General features: G+C 57.3%; 1 protein-coding gene across 4 annotated transcripts; it reads left to right on the plus strand.

The window, feature by feature from the left end:
* Positions 1-1,424: 1,424 nt before the first annotated feature.
* ACVRL1 (activin A receptor like type 1) lies at positions 1,425-16,805 on the plus strand. Of its 4 annotated transcripts, XM_023643596.2 has the most exons (10): positions 1,425-1,823; positions 6,226-6,293; positions 6,867-7,118; positions 7,301-7,509; positions 7,755-7,854; positions 8,190-8,336; positions 8,618-8,893; positions 9,679-9,876; positions 12,471-12,601; positions 14,411-16,805. In XM_023643596.2, the coding sequence occupies exons 2-10, from the start codon at positions 6,230-6,232 to the stop codon at positions 14,543-14,545; spliced, it is 1,512 nt and encodes a 503-aa protein (XP_023499364.1). In that variant the 5' UTR covers positions 1,425-1,823; positions 6,226-6,229; the 3' UTR covers positions 14,546-16,805. The 4 variants fall into 4 exon arrangements, with proteins under 4 accessions (XP_023499364.1, XP_070126344.1, XP_070126345.1 ...); XM_001504352.7 differs by lacking the exon at positions 1,425-1,823 and having other exon boundaries at positions 5,905-6,293; XM_070270243.1 differs by lacking the exons at positions 7,301-7,509; positions 7,755-7,854 and having other exon boundaries at positions 1,691-1,823.
* Positions 16,806-20,259: the final 3,454 nt, after the last annotated feature.

Raw genomic sequence — 20,259 nt, forward strand, 5'->3', positions numbered from 1 at the left:
GTTCTGGGATTCACAATGCTCACGAGTTGTGAAGCAGCTGCAGGGTGGGGGCTGGGGAGGGTTTCTGCAGAGGAAGTGAGGTCAGTCAACAATTGATGCCTGTTTGAGCCTTTACCCATTGTCTCCCCCAGCCTCTATTCCCGGCAATGGGTGGGGGTCCCTGGCCCATCTCACAGAATCCCCATATTAGAGCAAGACACCGTAGAGGTCTGCTCCTGCTCCTAATACCCTGGTCTTTCCACTCGGCTCTGAGGCCACCTCCTCCCAGCCTTGTCATTTATTAATTTAATTAAACACTTTCCGGAAGGGCCTACGCTGTGTCAGGCTCAGCAGACAGCATTTTTGCTTTGAACCGAGCATGTAACATTTCCCTTCATTTTCACAGCCCTGTGAGGCTGGCTGTTTATCACACCCTTTTAGCAGATGGGGAACTGAGGCATGGAGAGGTGTCGCTTATCTAAGGCAACTAGTCTGGATTCCCAGACTCCAGGGTCTTTGTGGATAACCAGGAGGCCAGGAATAAAACCATAAAGCCGGGAGTCCTGCCTCCAGGCTGCTTACGGTAGTCATAAAGAAGGACAAGGATGTCAGAGCTCAGAGCCTGAGGATGAGGAAGGGCGTCAGGAGGAAGACTCTGTTTCTCCCTGGGGGAGAAGCCATTCTGCACCCCCACCACAGCACCTTGTCCCAGTGGTGTCCCACAGGAGGTTCGGTCCCCAGCTCTAAGACTCCATTTGGTGGGGAGAGAGGTCTGCCTCGAAGGGGGCAGTCCAAGGCGGTTCCAAGCCTCTCCCTCCGTTCTGGTCGCCCACGGTGGGGAGAGGCGTCCTTGTCACCGAGCTGAGCTGTGCTGCGGCTGACCGATGGGGCTCAGCCGTCCTCACCACTGACCCAGAGCCGCCCCATCTGGGCCTGTTTACCCTGCGCTGAGCTGAACGCAGAGAGGCTGCGGAAGAGGGGAGGGGACAAGAGTGGGTGAAGGGGCCCGAGGGAGGAAACTGAAGGATTGGACCGAATGGAGAGTCCCCAAGTGGAGAGACAGTCCCCGCCGGGGGGGTGGGGTGGGGGGAAGCCAAAATATTTGAGACCCTGCCAGCCCCAAACTCTGCCCTTGCTGCTCTGAGCTTCTAGGCCCAGGACCCAGGGCTGAGGGTGGCAGAAGGGCAGGTGACTTCCTTTCCCTTCCTCCTCCCCTCATGTCCATCCCTTGGTGCCCCCCCTCCCATCCCAGGGTTCCAGGTCGCCCCCTCAGCAGCTCTGAACGGGAGGGACGCCCCCAACCCTACCCCGGCCGTCAGATGGTGCCTCCTGTGCCTGCTCTGGTCCCCACGGCTCCGGCCCGGACCCCACAGGACCCCCGGCGGCCCGAGTCCAAGGACCGCCCCCTCGGGGAGGCGGATGTGGGAGGCTCGGGCGGGGGCGGCGATCCCAGCGCTGGGGGGTGGGGGACGGCCGCCCCCAGGGTCTGGGAGCCTCGCGGGGGAGGGTCCAGCCTCGCAGCCCCAGCGAGGGGCGAGCGGGCGGCCGTCGGCGAGCTGGGCAATAGGAAACGGTTTATTAGGAGGGAGTGGTGGAGTCGGGCCAGGCAGGAAGACGCTGGAATAAGAAACATTTTTGCTCCGGCCCCTTTCCCAGTCCCGGGAGGCCGCCGCGCCAGCCGCGCCGAGCGAGCCCCTCCCCGGCTCGGCTCCAGCCCCGCGCGGGCCGCGTCCGGACCCCGGCCCGCCGGCCAGCGCTCGTCGTGCCACCGCGGCCGCCACCGGCACGGGAGGCGCCCCGCCCGCCGCACGCCCGCGCCCCAGCGCCCGAGCGCAGGCCCGGAGGTGAGTCGGGGTCCTCGGGCGCGGCGGGGGAGGGGGGCCGCCCGACCCTCGCCCCGAAAGGGCCCTTCCTTCGGGCGGATCCCAGAGACCCCCTCAGAGAGGTCGCCGCAGCCTCTGCCCCAGCTCATCCCGAGAGCAAGCTGCCCTCGCCCTCCGTGCACATCTGCCTTTTATCCCACCCAGACTGGGAGGGGGCTGGGCTGACCCGGCTAAAGGATCAGAAAACGGTGCTCCTGGGGCCAGTCACTTAACTTCTCCGTTCTCCCGCCCTCATCCATAAAATGGGCTCATGGCCCTCCAGGCGGCTGGCCGTGACCTGGGAGGGAGGGTCCGCTTCCAGCGCTGTCGAGCTTCCCCTTGACGCCCACCTTTCCCAGACCAGCCCCTGCAGCTCAGGCTTCAGGAATCTGACCCTGAAACTCCATCCCGCAAACCTCACCTGGAACCCTGCGTGGTCAGATGATCCCCTGCCTGGCCTTCCTTCAGGATCCAGGCCAGAGGGCATCCCCGTCTCCCTCTAGGCTGGGACCCCAGGTTTTCAGTCTGCCAGGAGGCCGGTGGTGTTGAGCCCATCTCTGGGCTGGCCGCATCCACTCTCTATTCTTCTCCAGGGATGTGCATAGTGGACAATAGCTCCCACTCTCTATGGGCAGCTTCTGGCTGAGTCAGAGTCTGTCCCCTCTGATCCCGCACTGCCCCATTTGTCCTAGTATCTGTGCTCCCATCTCATGGGGTGGTTAAAAATAGCTACCATTTATTGACTACTATGTAGACACTTAGATTTATTTTTCTCATGTAATCCTGGCGACAACCTATCAGAAGAGGTGTTATTATGCCCATCCTACAGAAGAGGAAACAGATTCAGACTTGAATCACTTGTCCAGAGCTCCATGGATGGTGTAAATGGCGGGTTGCCCTTTTGGTCACATTTGTTAAGTGCTTACTGTGTACCACTTAGTACCCTGCTAAATGATTTTACTACATTATGCCTGTGAAATGAGTGGTATTATTATTGCCATTTTTCACAGGAGAAGCCTAAGCCTCAAAATGATTAACTAACTTGCCCCAAATCTCACCACTCTACGTGCAGAGGCAGGATTTGAACCCAGGTCTACACAGTCCAGAGCCCACGTCCCAACTTTTGTGCTAACCTGTGCTGCCTCTGCAGTCTGTCTGAGACCGTGAAATCCAGGCTTGATGCTACATCACTCTGCTGTGACAGGCTAAGGCAGTGATGCAGATGAAAGGGCTTGGTGTATGATAAGGGGCAACCCAGATCGAGAGGCTCAGTCTGGTCCTCTCTGTTTGGGTGAGAGCTGCTGACGGGCAGAGCGGGCGCTTCCAGCCCTTTCATAATCACCCCTGTGCGGAGCCACTGCTGCTGATGGGAGCAGGTTTTCTCAATCCCTCAAGTGGGCTGGGAAGAAAAAGATTGACAACCACCTTCCAAACACAGCCCCACCTAAGACTAAGCCTTCCGCAAACAGATAACTTCTGTCTTCACATCTAAACAAACCCGCATCAGGCACCTGCTGATGATGACAGCAGCAGGCACTCTGTTAATGCCTGAGAGACCTATTCTTTCTTTCTGCTCCGAGAGACTCACCTAACACCAAACGTCCGTAGGAATAAAATGAGCAAACGAAGATTTCTTGCCAGCAATTTAAGTTGATCAAGACACATGGAGTGATTATAGGCGAGAAACTTAACATCCCCGAGCCTCAGTTTCCCCATTGGGTGGTTGTGAGGATGAAATGAGATCCGTTAAAGCTCAGTAGTTAGCACATAAGTAGTGCTCAGAGGAAGTTCTCTTCTTATTGAGGGTTTCACAGTGGTAGGTTAATGTTTAAAATTAGTCTAGCATTTGTGATTTCTGGCCAACAACAGTGATGCTTCTGTCAGCAGGAGGTCTTTCACGAAGTTTTGCTTAGAAGTGAAAGGATGCCGCCAGTCCCCAGGAGTCCATCTGTGCTCGAGTCAGATCTCAGAGCGAATCTTGCAGGGTCAGCTCTGAGTTTGGACTAGTCAGGACTCAGCACCCTCCTGTACTTAGCCCCACACTGGGCCCAGGTGAAAACTGGACAGTCACGATCTACTCCACTAGATCCCCAGGATTAGACCAGAAGTGAGTTCTGCAAATGCTGCCTGGCCCTCCCTGCCCTGCACTCCCAGGCTTGAGATGTCGAGAAGAAGCCCTCACCCTCGCCCCGCCCACCCTCTGCAGTCCTCCAGTACAGGGGGAGGCCCCCGGGGGGAGGAGTGAGAGCACCCCACATCCACTCATCCAGGAGGCCCTGCACAGTGAAATGAAAGCAAGGGGACCCGTCTTAGCATGGTGACATTTCTCAAAGTGGGATACCCACACAAACTGATCAGAATTACCTGGGGAACTTTTACAAAATGCATGTTTCTTGCTGGGCCCAGATAGACTGCATCCGAATCTGGAGTGGGAGAGAGACCAAAGAATGTGCATTGCTAACGAAGCACTTCAGGTGATTGATGCACGAGAAATTGGTGAGAGGGTGGCTTGGGGCCTGGCCAGAGAAGAGGAAGCATGGGTGGAGGATCCTAGAAGGAAGCCGGATTTCATCCTTATTGTTACCCACTTTTTCCTTCCTGCCATGTACCCTCTCCTGAGCTGCTTTCTGAGCAAGCAAAGGCTGCCAAGGATGGCTTCCCGCCTGTACCCTAGTGGACAAATTCGGCTTGTCTGGGGCTCACTCCCCCTCCAGCCTCCAGTTCTCCTGCGAGTCCTCACTGTCTGCCAGGAGGGGCAAGAGACAGGAGGTCAGGCAGAGGCTGGGGACACAGCTGCAGCAGCCCAGGGCTCCGTTTCCTCCCCCAGCCCTGGGCCTCTGGGGCAGAGGAAGCCTGGGCAGGAAGGCCAGAGCTGCCACCAGCCAGAGAGGCCCATGAAGCTCCCCCAACAGCCGTCCTGCCCTCAGAGCCTCAGCATCATGCATCTTCATTTGGCACCTTCTTAGACTATGGGCCTTCTGCAGCTTATGTGGCCATATGTCCAGCCCTACCAGCCTCACCATGTGATGCCAGAAGACACTCTCCCTCGTGTTAGCTGCCCCTGCCTGGGGATTCGGTCCCCAGGCACATAGTTGGACACTCTCCACCATTTAGAAAGTCCTTCTTGCTGTCAGACCTCAGTCCTTCTTGCTGCAGCCTCAGCTCTTATCTTCTTGTTCTAAACCTTTGAGAAATGAACAAGGGGGTGGCTTCTGAAGCACTAGTTCTGGATTGGGGACTACCATAGATCAGAATTACTTCCCTTAACTAACTCTTCACCAAACTTCTGGAACAGTTCAACCTCAGCCAGCCATGGAAGGTCAAACATTTAGTATCTAAGTGTGTTTCGCTTCCTCTCCCACATCAGTGGCCCTCCCCCCATGCTTTCTCATGACAGCAAGGAGAGAGAAGGGGGCCAGGGTATGGCTCAGAGGGCATCTTATACTCTAGTGAGGTGGCAGAGAGATTCCTGCACAGCTGGCATGACCCAGCACTGTCAAAGCTTTGTATGGCTGTTATAATCCTGAGGGCTCAGACCTGGCTGCCCCCCTGGATTGGGAGACAGAGTAGAAGGAGCACTGGACCAGGAGTCTGGACACCTGGGTTGTACTCCTCGTACTGCCACTGAATCCTGTCTGACCTTGGACAAGTCTCCTCCTCTGTCTGAGCCTTCAGCCCATCTGCTCTAAAATGAGGAGCTGGGCTTTGTGACCCACAAGGTGTCCCCCAAGAATTCGGTCATGAGGGTGTTCCAGCCCCACGTGGCTCCTGCAGACCCTGTGGCTGCTCCAGCCTGCCCTGAGAATGTGCCCTGAAGTCCCCGCCGTGCGTGACTCCGGTCTGTTCTATCCGGACCTCAATCTAAACAATCTTGATTCCTGTTCCCAGCTTGGCGGGACCCTGAATGGCAGGAAGTGAAGAGAGGAGCCTGTTTATGTTCGAGGCAGCCAGGGCTGGGGGGGCACTGGGGAAAGGGTGGGCAGGGGTGGAGGCTGGGAGGGGGTGGGCAAGAGGACAGAAGGGTGGAGGGCTGCTCAAGAGATGCCCCTGCCACCCTAGCCCCGTGCCCTCTGCGCCCTCCAGTCTGAGCTCAGCAGCAGAGGGGCACGGCTGGGAGTCCCCCAAGCTCTCAGTCACTTAAACGTGGCTCCCCACCCCTCACCCCTAACAGGATGGTTTCCATGGGGAAGTGAACCAGGACTTCCCCTGCAGGCCCCGCCCCAAGGCCAGATGCAGGGAGTAGGGAGGAGGCCTCCCTGCCCCCCCCAAAAAACTCCCAGTGATTTCCTCTGAGTGGGAGGGACCTGTGGTCAGTGGCTGAGAACACGGAGGGGATCACATTTCACAGATCTTAGTGCATCCTCTCTCCTGCTCCTCTCTTCAGGATCATGACCTTGGACCCCCCCAGGAGAGGCCTTCTGATGCTACTGATGGCCTTGGGCCTGACCCAGAGTGAGTACTGGGGGAGCAGGTAGGGAACAGGGGCCTGGATGGAGAAAGGGCTATCTGGGCTCAGCTCAGCTCTTGCTGGGGCTGAGTTTGAGGAGCTGGGGAGAAGGGATTTAGGAGCTTGGCTGGAGCGTGGGAGACAAGCTCAGTTAGGCTAAGCTCCCAGCTGCCCCAGCCCTCCTTTGCTGTCCTCTTGATTCAAACCTGCAGTCTGGTGCTCTGTCGGTCTCCAGGGTGGAACTACTCTCTGGAGGTGCAGAGAGTGGGGACGTTGGCAGGGAGGGCCTGAGAGGGCCCTCAGAGTTGAGGCTGGGGGCCAGGGCTGGGCCTGGAACTGGGAGGGGAGGTCCTAGGATCAGGGAGGCAACAGAGGCCTGGTTCTCATAGTCTCAGCTGCCCCTAGTTGGGGGTAAGGCTGGGGAGGGAAGGAGAGTCTGAGGATGGAACTAAGGGACCAAGGCCTCAAGGGGTTTGTTTGAGAGGTCAGAAGGGAGAGGGCTGTGGGACAGACATGGGTATTGGTTTCAGCCTGGGGAGTTGGGCCCAGAGTGGCTGAGCTTCTGGTGTGTCTCCCAGGCGACCCCGTGAAGCCCTCTCGGGGCCCACTGCTGACCTGCACATGTGACAGCCCACACTGCAGCAGGCCTACCTGCCAGGGGGCCTGGTGCACAGTAGTGCTGGTGCGGGAGGAGGGCAGCCACCCCCAGGAACATCGGGGCTGCGGGAACCTGCACCAGGAGCTTTGCAGGGGGCGCCCCACCGAGTTCGTCAACCACTACTGCTGCTACAGCCCCCTCTGCAACCAGAACGTGTCCCTGGTGCTGGAGGGTATGTCCAGCTGCCCTCCAACCCCTCCCCATCTCCTCAGACCTTGCCCTCCCTGTCTTGCTCTCCTCTCATGCTCTGGCCAGGAGGGTGGGGGTGGCAGGACCCTGGAACTGATGGCAGAGTGGCAAGGTAGGGGGATCTGGCCTGGTGGAAGCTGGGCCTCAGTTTCCCCCCTCTGGCAGCCACCCCAACTCCGGAGCAGCCGCAAGTAGATGGCCAGCTGCCTCTGATCCTGGGCCCTGTGCTGGCCTTCCTGGCCCTGGTGGCCCTGGGTACCCTGGGCCTGTGGCATGTCCGGCGGAGGCAGGAGAAACAGCGGGGCCTGCACAGCGAGCTGGGCGAGTCCAGCCTCATCCTGAAGGCGTCCGAGCAGGGGGACAGCATGTTGGGGGTATGGGCATGGGGGAACCTGGGACACAGGGTGGTGGGAGGTAGACAGGAGCCACAGAATCAGAGGGGATGCAGAGTGACAGGCAGCTGAGAAAGGCACAATCACAGACACTCAGAGATTCGAGTGGGCGGGGAGCTGGCCGAGGGAGGAGCATCAGAGACACAGTAGGAGGACCTAGGTTGAGGATGGAGAAAGGGGCTAGGGTGGGTGGGGGCGGCCTCTCAGCGGCCTCTCGGTACTCCTAGGACCTCTTGGACAGTGACTGTACCACGGGCAGTGGCTCGGGGCTCCCCTTCCTGGTGCAGAGGACAGTGGCACGGCAGGTTGCCCTGGTGGAGTGTGTGGGTGAGCAGTGGGTGAGCCGAGGGGATGGGGACTAAGGGCTCCCATGAGCTTGGAGGGCTGAGGGAGCTCTTGGCTTCTGGAGTGATAGGCAGGGCCAGGCCTGAGTCAGAATGGGCATTCTGCTGAGCCAGGAGTGGCTGGAGATGGGCACGGCTAGATCCTTCTGTAGGAGCCGGGGTGGAACAAGAGGCAGATGGGGATGGGTCTGGATTAAGGTAAACATAAGTGTCAGAGGTTCTGCAGATGGGTTCAGTGCAGCATCATCATGGAGCACTCTTCTGGGGATTACTGTGCCCAGGGCCTTGGTGTGACCCTCTCCCTCCCCTATGGCCCAGGAAAGGGCCGCTATGGTGAGGTATGGCGGGGCCTGTGGCATGGCGAGAGTGTGGCCGTCAAGATCTTCTCCTCGAGGGATGAACAGTCCTGGTTCCGGGAGACGGAGATCTACAACACAGTGTTGCTCAGACATGACAACATCCTAGGCAAGCAGGGGGTTGCTATGCCAAGCCTGGGGCTCTCATCCCTCTGCACTCAGGGCTGGAGTTGCCAGGCCTCTGGACATTGACCTAGCCCTGACCCTAATCTCTGACTCCAGCTTCCTCTTTGACCTAAGCCAGACCAGCCTCAGCTGGTCTCAGCCCTAGCCCCAGCTTTGCCCTGACCCAGTTCTTCCCCTGACGCTAGCCCCAGCAGGGATCCTGACCAGTCCAGCTTCCCTCATCCCTAGGCCCCTCGGCTGAGGCATCTGACCCTCTGCCCACAGGCTTTATTGCCTCAGACATGACTTCCCGCAACTCGAGCACACAGCTGTGGCTCATCACACACTACCACGAGCATGGCTCGCTCTACGACTTTCTGCAGAGGCAGACGCTGGAGCCCCAGCTGGCTCTGAGGCTAGCTGTGTCCGCGGCCTGCGGCCTGGCGCACCTGCACGTAGAGATCTTCGGCACGCAGGGCAAACCGGCCATCGCCCACCGCGACCTCAAGAGCCGCAACGTGCTGGTCAAGAGCAACCTGCAGTGCTGCATCGCCGACCTGGGTGAGCGGGGCGGGGCAGGGGCGGGGCCTCCGCAGGTGGGTGGTGGGGCGGGCCTTCCCCACGGGGACTGGGCGGGGAACGGGCGGGTCCTTCGCAGGTGGGGGTGGTGGGGCGGGCCCTCCGCAGCGGAGCGGGCGGGGGCAAGGGCGGGCCCTCCGCAGCGGGGCGGGCGGGGACAAGGGCGGGCCCGTCGAATGGGACGGGGCAGGGGCGGGCCCTTCGCAGGTGGGTGGTGGGGCTTGCCCTTCGCAGGGGGCGGGGAGAGGCGTCCGCAGGAGGCGGGGTCGCGCACTCTCCCTCTCCGCTTGGTTCCATCCGTGCTGGTTTGGGTGGGTGGCGACAACGACGATCCTGATTGGCTCTTTAAAACTTAGAGATGTTTGCTGTCTCATTTCACCTCCGCAAGAGCCCCACTAGTTGCCTAAACGCTCTTTTCAAGCCCAGCCTCTTTCCATCACACCACCCTGGCTCCAGGAGTTGGGTTGAAGGGGCGGGGAGCCAGGAACCTGGGGTCTTAGTCTGGCTCAACTGTCTACATTGCGCCCGCCTCACTAGGCCTTGGGGCTCTGCTCTGCGAAATGGGCATAACATGCCTGCCTTAGACAGCGGCAGTTGTTCCTGTGGCTGCTGTCTCCCAGGCCACCTCAGGGCAGTCTCCATTTGCCTGCTCCTCTGTGTCCCACCGCCTTGCTCCATCCCCACCTTGCCCCCTGGACCCCTGCCTCATGGAACTGCCCTGTCTGGGCTCGAGTGAGCAGCAGGAGTGACAGACCCGGTACCCACAGGCCTGGCTGTGATGCACTCCCAGGGTAGCGATTACCTGGACATCGGCAACAACCCGCGAGTGGGCACCAAGCGGTACATGGCCCCTGAGGTGCTGGATGAGCAGATCCGCACCGACTGCTTTGAGTCCTACAAGTGGACAGACATCTGGGCCTTTGGCCTGGTGCTGTGGGAGATAACCCGACGGACCACTGTCAATGGTGAGGACCCACCTTGCGCAGGATGGGCAAAGGGGAGTGGGGCAGGTGCACAGAGAGGCAGACAGGCAGGAGATGGGGGCCTCCTGCCATGGTTAGTGCCTGTGGCCTGAGGGGTTTGTGACCAGACCTCCTGGATTCCCTTCATTGTCACTCACGAGCCGGTTCAGCTGAGTGACCTATCAAGGTTCATCTGAGTCTGCCAGTCTGCGATTCTGACCATAAAATCTTGGGTAAGTGATAATAATAGAAATGTTAATAGCAGCTAACATTTATTGAGTTTAAATGTGTGCCAGATGCCGTGCTACATATATGTATCATCTTATTTAATCGTCCTGTGCTGGCAGGGAGGTGGTATCGCTCAGTGGTTAAGAGCATAGGCTGGGAATCTGATGGCCTAGGTTCAGTTCCTGATTTCATCACTGACCATGGGCAGGTTACTTAACCTCTTTGTGCCTCAGTTTCCACATTTGTAAAATGAGAATGAAAATAGTTTCTCGTTGTTGAGATAATTCAAATAAAGTTTTCAGGACACTATCTGGAGCTATTTTGGAGCTCAGGAAATGTTAGTGGCAATTCCTGTTGTAATAATGAGTGCCTGACACAGTATCATGCCCATTTTACATCTGAGGGGACTGAGGCACAGAATTACAGCCAGCTAGAGGCAGCACTGTCCTCTGAACCCAGGCAATCTGACTCTGGGGCCGGTGTTCTTTATCACTGTGCTCACTTAAACCTCTCTGGTCCTTGGTTTCCTTGTCCACGAAAATGCCTGCACTGCCTGCTTATTGCTACCTCATTATTCCTGAGGGTGCTACAGGAGACTCAGCTTAGGAGGGGCTGGGAGCAGGCAGAGGGACTTCATTCCCGCTGGCCCCGTAGAGGGGGCAGCCCTGTGGCTGGTGCCCTCCCAGCCCTGGGGTAGATGGATGACAGTTGGTGGTCTGGACTGGGTGGAGAGGCTTGTCGGTCTTTGTGGAAACTGTCCGTGGGGAGGGGCTGCCTGGAGTCCTGACAGGTTGGGGACAACCCTCAGGATATGACTGGAGCTCTGCTCCTTGGGGACAGGGCCACTCTCATTTCCTGAGCATCTGCCAGGAGCCAACCCCACGCCAGGCTTCATTTGCCCTCAGTGGTCATCGACTGGTGGAGGCTGAGGGGTAACCAGTCCCTCTGAGAGACTCTCGAGGGGCTCAGATTCCTGCCCCTTCGGGCGTGGACTCCCAGAGTGGGCTCTAGAAGCTGGGGTCAGGGAAAGGGGGTGCCTGGAGGGAGCCGAGCCCCCCAGGACCAGGCTGCAGGCAGGCAGGAGAGGAAGGCTGGCCTGGCCGGGGCCGAGGGAGGCTGACTGAGGCTCCTGAGGCCGAGGGAAGCTCCTCCAGCCCACACAGATTTGTGGCGCATTATAAACACTGTAATCTGGTGTCAGCCCCGGCGCTGATTAAAGGCCCATTAGACACGCTCAGGCCTCTGCGCAGCACTGATTAGGGCGCGAGTGACACTGGGCTGGCCTGGACGCTGGCCATGGGGAGAACAGCTGGAGCAGGCTCGACTTGGGTTGGGCTGTGCGGCCGGGCCCCCCACCTCAGGCTGGGAAGCAGGGTGGGGCCTGGGGCGCTTTCTCCGGGGCTGCCTCTTCTGCCCAAGCTGTTTGCAGCTCCACAGGCATCGTTTTCAGAAAGCTCCTGCTAAGGACTGTGCACCTGGGACAATGTTGCGGGGCGGAGCGCCCTGCTGGCTGAGAGGGTCAGCAGAGGCCTGTGCTGTCCCTGAAGGTGGGTGGATGTTATCTGGACCAGGGTGAAAATCCCTTTCTCTTAGGAGAGCTGTTTTCTTCCCCTTCTCTTTGTTCCACATCCTCACCCGGCAATCAGCCAGCTACCCTCCCTTAAGGTAGCTTGGAGATCAAGGGCATGGGCTTTGGTTAGACTTTCTGGGCTTAAACCCTGGCTCTGTTCTTTACTCCCTGTGTGACCTTGGACAAGTTTCTTAACCTCTCTGGCCTTAATTTCCTTGCTTATCCGGTGGAGCTAACAGTATTACCTCATAGAGCCGCTGTGAGGATTTACGCAGTACACTTAGGACATACCTGCACAGAGTCAGTGCTCAGTACACTTGAGGTATCACTGGGTGTCTGTGATAGTTGGGACCTGGGAGCAGTACCCAGGCCCAGGGCGAGAGGCAGTGGGAAAGATTGGAACAAGATCTGGCCTAGGAATCCAATTAGATGAGTTTAAACCTTGACTCTGCCATTACTAGCTGTGTAACCCTGGGCTCAACTTCCCTGAGCATCAGTTTCTTCATCTGTCAAATGCAGGTAATAATAGTACCCACCTCACAGGGTTGTTGTGAAGACTAACAGGATAATGCATGTAAAGTGTTTATAGCACAATGTCTGGCGCATGGTAAGTGAAAAATAAATGGCAGTAATTATTATTATTATTTGTGAATGTATTTACTATATTATAGTATCCCTCTCAGGGGTAGTGTAGCCAGGCACTCTTTCCTGGCCCTGGACAGAGGGTGGGCAATGCTCTCCTCTAGGTGGTATTGGGCCTTCTTGTCCTGAGTGATTGTCCCACCCCCTCTCTCCCCAGGCATCGTGGAGGACTACAGGCCACCCTTCTATGATGTGGTGCCCAATGATCCCAGCTTTGAGGACATGAAGAAGGTGGTGTGTGTTGACCAGCAGACCCCCACCATCCCCAACCGGCTGGCTGCAGACCCGGTGAGAGCTCCACTGGGCTGGGATGGATGGTACGGTGGCTCACAGCTGGGACTTCTGGGCCCAGGAGCTTGTATCTGAGACCTCTGCTTCACCTTGGATAGAGTCTGGGGGATGGATTGCAGGGACCCCCCAGATGCTCCCTCCCACGTCCCCGGCCTGTGCGCCCCCAGGGACCGTCTGGGTGTTCCGGGATTTTCAGGACCCTTCACCTGGCCTGAAAGCCAGAGGCACTCTGCTGCACTTCCTGCTGTGAAAGCTCTGCTGTTTGTTTTCTCTCAGAACACTCCACGTGCTCTGACAGGGCACATCCACACGTGGATATAAACACAGGCACGCAATGCTCCTACAAACACACACTCACAGGTGCACACACGTACACATACACACACTCTGCACACGTGCACAGATACACACGTGTGCATATACATGATCACAGATACACATGTATGCATATACACACAGATACACATACACTCTACACACGTGCACAGATACACACGCTCACATATACACAAAGATACACACGTGTGCATATGCACACCCACAGATACGCATATACGCACTCACAGATACATGTGTGCGCATATACACTCAGATACACATGTATGCATATACACACTCACGGATACACATGTGCACATACACACAGATACACATGCATATACATACACACAGATACACACATGCGCATGTACACATACAGATACACACATGGGCATACACAGTCATAGGTACACACAAACACACTCATGGATATACGTGTCTACATATACACACTCTCACTGATACACATGTGCACATATACACACCCTCACAGGTATACATGTACACATATACACACCCTCATGGATGCACACGTGCACATATACACATACTCACAGGTACACACGTGCACATATACATGCTCATGGATACACACGTGCACATATACACACACTCACAGATGCACATGTGCGCATATACACACACTCGCAGACACACACCCATGCACATGTATACCAGAGTGTTGGCCCCTGAAGCCACAGAGCAGTCTCCTTTGCTGACCCTTATTTCCCTGTTACCTCTCACAGTGCATACATTAGGTGCTCAATGAATGTTTACTGAAAGAATGAATAAATGTACACATGTGTAACATATATGTGTACATAGACACACGTACAGTTCTATGCAACACACAATCCACAGAAAGCCACACATGCATTCCCGTGCACGCACACATGCACTCCCTCTGAGGAACAAGCTTGAGTGCTGAGGCAGAGCTGGGCTGGCTCACCCTGGGACCACTGAGCTTCCAGGCTTTTTCAGGGCAGTGTCCACCACCCATTCTTCCACTGTCTCCTGGGCCCAGCCAGGGCTGGCGGAGGGCTGGGGAACCTGCCCTGTGCACTGGGGTCTGGCTGCACATGGGGATGCGGGAGGCCCGTGGCTTGCACATCTCCCCTTTCTTGGATCTTGGTGGAGGTGGGGGTGGGGTGAGGTGTTCCCCAAGGGGGGCCCTGAGTGCTCCTGAAGATCGGAGTTCTCTCTCTGCCCTGACTCTCTCCATCCTCCTTCTCACTCCACAATCTTCCTCTTCCGTTTTTTATCTTTCCCTTCTCATCCTTGCCTGGTCCTCCATCCTCCCTCTTACCGCTTCTGTCTTTGCCCTCCCCCTCCTTTCAACACTCTCGTGTTCCTCTTCTTGTCCTTTCTGTCTTGCTTGTGTCTCCCTATTACTGGGACATCCTCCATCTTCCTGGGTCCTCCTTTCTGTCTCTGCTGACCCATGCCTCCGCTTCCTCTCCTCTGCCTCTCTCTCCTGTCTCCCAGGTCCTCTCAGGCCTGGCTCAGATGATGCGCGAGTGCTGGTACCCCAACCCCTCTGCCCGCCTCACCGCGCTTAGGATCAAGAAGACGCTACAGAAACTCAGCAACAGTCTGGAGAAAGCCAAAGTGATTCACTAGCCATGGGCACCTGACGTCTTCAGCGGGGCTGAAGGGGGGCAGTGGTGGTGGCCTGTCTGGGTAGAGGTAGTATGACTGTGTGTGCTAGGGAGGGGAGTGCCCCTCTGTGCCTGCCTGGCTCTGGCTCGCCCCCAGCCCATCCAGCCAAAAATACAGCTGGGCTGAAACATGATCCCCCCCTGTCTGGCCTGCTCAAAGCAGCAGGCTCCCTGACGCCTGGCTCCCTCCCCACCCCCACGCCCTGGCGCACCCCTACCGCCCCCAAGACAGGATGCAAAAGAGGCCCCAGAGCCAGGGTGGCCGAACCGGGGAAGCCCAGGCCTAGAGCCTGGTCCTGCCCTTACCCCCTGCCCTCCATCAACCCCACCGCCCCGCCAAAGCTACCAGGGTAGCACAGGGCCCTGTCCGCCCTTCAGTAGACACCCTGCCCTGCCAGGCCTCAGCCTCTGGCACAAGCCTCAGACACCCAGGGACCATCAGTTTATCTCCATGGGTTTGTGTCTCAGCTCCACGACGCCATGGGCCTCTCTTTCCCTGATGAGACCCCAGCTTGTTGAATGCCAGCCTCCTGGGAGAGCTGGGGCCTGACCCTGGGCCCCTCCCTGCACCCCCATCCTAGCTGACTCATTAGGGCATTAAACCCAAAGAGTTCTGCTGAGGGTGTGGCAGGGTCATAGGCCAGTGGAGAGGTGGCAGGTCAGATGGGTGAGGCCCAGGACTTGCAGAATAACTGAGAGGACACAGGCCGAGCATGGCAGGGGAAAGCCTCAGCTGGTTGTCAGGACACCCAGGTGCTGGTCCTGGGTGCTTGCTCTATGTGACAAGAAGGAAGCCTTCACTGTCCCAGGACCTTTGTGTCTTCACCTACATGGTAAAGGATTTGATCCTGATGTCCTTTGAGGTCTTTTCAGCTCTAATTTTCTTTGAAATGTCAGCCTGTGTCAGAGCTCAGCTCATCAGTCCAACTCCTTAGGCCCCAGCCCCTGGCAATTTGCCTCAAGATGGGGATTTGAAAATAACTTTGTCTGAGTCCAGGAGTGTCTGAAACGCCTCCTAGTCTAATTCTACAGGCTCCAGTTCTTGCCTTGACCCCTGCCAGTGACCATCCTTGGGCTCAGACAGCCCTGGGCCTTCTGGCCGGCAAGCCAGCTGCTCACCCCCTCTGTGGCTTAGCCTTCTCTGCCAGGGCTGAGAAGGGGGCTGAGGACTGGCTTCCTGCAGGGCCTCTGAGCTCCGAAAGAACTCTGGCTCCAACCGACAAGCCTCCAGCACCAGGTTCCTGCTCCCCCCGGCCCCCCCCCCCCCCCCCCCCCGCCCCAGGCTCACACCCTTGGCCAGGCCCCAGAGAGTCTGTATCTAGGAAGAACCTCGTGGCTCTAGGGAAACACACAGAAAGTTCGGCACTTGCAAATGTCAAGGGCATAAGTCCATGCACGGAGGAGGTTATCCTGAAGACTGGTGCGTGGATGGGCAGGAGATAGAGCTGAGGTGAGGGCTGGGCACGGGGCGGCGGGGGGACGGGGACACGACGAGGCGGGGGCACACTCTAGGGACAATGCCAGCCCCAAGCTTTGGAAGAACCTAGCCTCACAGCCCTCAGCCCCTGGAGCAGGATGGGGAGGGACCCTCCATTCTCCAGAGGAGGTGAAGCAAACAGCGTCCTCCCCTCCTGCTGTCAATGACCCAGCACAACCCCCCAGGCTGGCTCGTGGGTGTTTCTTCCACCATGGCGTGGCACTTTCCCAGGCCTGGCTCCCAGCATTGTGCAAGGCCCAGAGGAGAACCAGGAAGTGAAACTGGGTGAACACAGAAAGCTGGATGGACCTGCCGGGCTCCCAGATCATCCTGGGACAGCTTGTTTCCCAGCAGTTTCACATCTTCTGGTCACTGGAACCCACCCAGGCCCGGAATCAGTCTGCCCCCGAAGGATTTTATTTCTACAGGATTTGGGGGCAAAATGTCTCCTCTGAAGACTCCACAGCCAGAAACTGAAAGCAGCAGTTCCCCCAAGGCTGGAAAATCCCTAAGAGAAGGTCTAAGGCAGGAGGTGCAGTGCAAGGGGAGAGGGGAGCCAGCGTGGGTAGGACAGCCAGTGGCCAGGGAGGCACTGGTGAGAGCAGTCTGCATACTGCTCCTGTCCGACTGCAGGAAGGTGTCCAGGTTGGAAATCACACCTCTCCTACCTGGAGATACTGTTTGTGGGGGCAATTATCACGTGCATAGCACATAGTAGGTCCTCAATAAACTGGTTGAATCCTGAGCTCCTGCTGAATATTCCTAGGCCTGTGCCTCTGCGGTGGCCTGTGGCAGAAGGAACCTGTAGGGGACAGGGTATCACGCCCCGGCTCAGCCCTTAGTAGACAAGTCAGGTTCGCGCAGCCCCTGCTTACGCCCGCGCAGTGGCCCATGTCTCAGTTCCGACCCTGGACTGGGAGCAGTCTGCTGGCGGCGCCGGCCACATCGCCCTCTGCTGGCTGAAGGGCTGCCCCGCGGCCGCCTCTGTCCTGCCCTGCGCGGGGACCCGCGGGCCTTGCTCGAGCAATCAGGTCACCCAGCCCCCGCGCGAGTGTGCGGACGCCCCCCCGTGCTCCTGTCTGCGGGGGCTGTCCCCCGAAAGCCGCACCTAGAAAGGAGCTTTCAGTGTCTTCGCTCAGTGGTGGCTTGGACCCGCCTGCCTCCATTCCCTGTTCTCAATTCCCTTCTCGACTGGGGTCCCCACCTGGCCTGGAGTCAGTCCTCATCCCCACTTTGGAGTCCTGGGCTCAGAAAATAGCCTCGCCAATCCCGCGGGAAATCGGAGGCGGGGACGTGCCGTGGGCGAGGCAGGTATTAAAAGAAACAGAGAGGAGACTTGTCCGTCTGATGCCCAACCTAGAAAAATCTGTGCCTTGGTATCAGAGGCCCTCTTAGGGAGGCACGGAAAGGGTACCCGAATCCCTTTTACCACAGAGGACCTCTCCTACTCCCTCCAACCCCTGAGTCTGCCTCATGCCTGGAGCCTCCTGCAGTCAATGCCCTCCTTCCCAGGGGACCTTTCAGACCAGCTTTGGGGAAATAAGAGCGTCTGGGCATCCGACGAAAGCAGCCTGTCCCCTCCCTCTGTGCCTGCCAGACCCTGGTCCTTACATCCCCACCCTGATGCCCACACTATGCATGGAGAATGGGTAAAATGGCAGTTGGAAAACTGCAGAAAAGGAGCTACCAGGAGCCTGGCTGGGGTCTGGGAAAGGAGAATTGGCTCCTTCGCCTCCAGAGTGAGAAGAGTCCATGGGAGGTGACCATGTCCAAGCCCCCCGTCCACAGAGAACCTACCTGCCTTTGAAAGAGAAAGACCCATCGACTTCTTTGCAGCTTTGCCCTGCTTTCCTTACCAATTTCCTTACCTGTACAGAGGGAGAGGGTCGTCTGTGTGGTAGGGACCCTCCCTGAGGGGTGATAAGTGTCTATTACATGCCCAAGTGGGTGAAGGTGGTCCCTGGAGCATGAACTTTGATGTTGAGCCCTGCCAAGGCCTTGTGGTACCCAGACCCTCCAGGGCGTTATCTCTACCCTCCCAGTCACCATTCTCCCTCAGTCCTGCCTCATATCAGCCTTCAAGGAGGGTGCCTGCTTCCTCCGTATCCTCACTGACATCAAGATCAGCAGACCAAGAGATGGCCAAGTCCTCAAGCCTAAAAGACCCAGCCCTGGGGGCGGAGTGGAGGGGTGCGCGTCCTGAGTCCGGTCTCCCAGGGCGGCGACCGATGCTAACTGTGCCGTTGTCACTCTGGGTGGGCGACTCTTGGAACGAGCTGCTTCCACCAGGGCCACATTCAGTTTGCTAGAAATAGAGCCAGAGGGCTTCTTGACTTTGCATATGATTTGCATAATGTCATAGACACACAGTCTATTTTCAGGCAGTTTCCAGGTTAAAGTGTTGTCGCTGCTGCCCTGCGGGGTGTCACGTCTGGATGAGTCTCCTCTCTGTTCTTTCTCACCCACCCACTCTTACTGACCTAGATCCCCCACTGCAAGAGCAAATGGTGCGGTGGGGAGAGAGTGGGGTTGTCCAGGGAGCCTCGGGGGCAGGGCAGGAGGCACACTGGAATTTCCTTTATTATCGCCGCCACCAAGAGCAGAGTGTTGCTGCTCAAGGGCAACCGACAGGCAGAAGGCAAGGAATGGGGAGCAAGGTGGCCCCTACCATGTTCTACACCAAGCTTTCCACCTCTCCTACCAGGAGGACAGCCAGTTCCCTACTCTTGATTCAGTCTTCTGCCAGTTTGAAGAAAGAACGTCTAGATAAACCTGTTCCTCTCAGCCACCCATAGAGCCTTCCTTGGCCCAGAATCCCTCTTGGGCATTTTATTTTCAGCACTAAGATTTGATCTTAGCCTCCTGTGAAATCTGACCCTGAGTCCATCCTCTCCCGGGAGCCCCATGTGAGAGACCAGTATCCTAGTCCAATGATCAATGTTTTTAAAGCACCTGGCACATAGTAGGAGGTCAGTCAATGCTAGAGTCCCCTCCTCCCCTTCATCTACACGTCTGTGCCAAGCACCTAATTGTCCCAGGCCTGGAAGCCCACCACAGGGACCATCCTCTAAGGGCTCGAGGCAAACACAGTTGGACCAGTCGGGGTGATTGTTGCTAAGTTGTCTGTTACCTTGGCAGGTCACTCGGCCTCTCCTCAGCTGGAAAGGAGGGGGTTTGGTGGACTTTAGGGGCAAAAGCAATTCTCATTTTATAGTTTAAGCTGTTTGGTAACCCATCCTTGGTCACAGAGGGCCAGGGCTGGAGCCCCACCAGGGCTCCCTCCTGCAGACCCTTCGGCCTCAGGGCTGTCTGGTGGGCTGTCTTACTGTATAGACCTAAAGATTCACCAGCTGCCAAAGCAAAGAGCCTGGGAGCCTTACTGGGTCCTGGGAGTCATGAGGCCACTTGGTTAGGCTGGACAGCAGCAACGCACTACCCAGAATTCCCGGTCCCTGGCGTCGAGTCCCCCTGGACCTGCCTCGTCCCCTTAGGCAGGCGTTTCCTGTTGATAAGAAGCTCAGTCATAAACACTGATAAAGAGATGAAAAAAGGAAATTGACGGGTTTGGGCATAATGGGCATTTTGTCTGCTTTTTCTACCCTTCTTCCTTCTCCGGGCAACCCTCCCTCACTGCTTCCCAGAACTGAGAAGAAAACATGCCCCCCACCTCCACTGTCGGCCCGATTTTGTAGTTTCCAGGAATTTAGCCTCACAGAGCCCTTAGAAGCAGGGCCTAGCTTGCCCTGGGGGGGCGGGGAGAAGGTGGTAGCTCAGAGGCAGGAAGCACTGGGTGCTTTGAGGTCCCCAAGCCCAGGGAAAAGGGCAGTGGCGGCAGGAAGGAAGGACAGTCAGGCACAGGTTACATCTCTGACCTTCTCTCTTCACCCTGCCCCCCAGAGGCCTGAATCCAAGTCGTGGTTAGGTGGCTGCATAGGCTATAATTAGTGTATTTTCCGTAATTTTAGTCCCAGGCTCATTGCTGGAAAATCTCATTAATTTTGACTCTACTAATTTGGAACCTATGATCCTTCAAGACAAGAAGCTGGACTGATGTTTAGAAAAATAAACAAGTTAGCAATGCATGCCCCGCTGCCCTTCTCAGGTTTGGGTTTGTAAGCTCAGCTCCACGAAGGTGGTTTTTCTCGAGTCCTCGGCCTGCAGCGAAGATAACCTGCCATCAGGTGGGTAAGGAGGTTTCA

Source organism: Equus caballus, chromosome 6 (assembly GCF_041296265.1).
Source record: "Equus caballus isolate H_3958 breed thoroughbred chromosome 6, TB-T2T, whole genome shotgun sequence".
Lineage (NCBI taxonomy): Eukaryota > Metazoa > Chordata > Mammalia > Perissodactyla > Equidae > Equus > Equus caballus.

Bases quoted from the DNA above. Each gene is read 5' to 3' on its own strand.
- ACVRL1 (XM_023643596.2), top strand. From the start codon at position 6,230: ATGACCTTGGACCCCCCCAGGAGAGGCCTTCTGATGCTACTGATGGCC. The intron at 6,294-6,866 runs GTGAGTACTGGG...TGTGTCTCCCAG, and splicing joins GGCCTTGGGCCTGACCCAGA to GCGACCCCGTGAAGCCCTCT. The intron at 7,119-7,300 runs GTATGTCCAGCT...CCCCTCTGGCAG, and splicing joins CGTGTCCCTGGTGCTGGAGG to CCACCCCAACTCCGGAGCAG.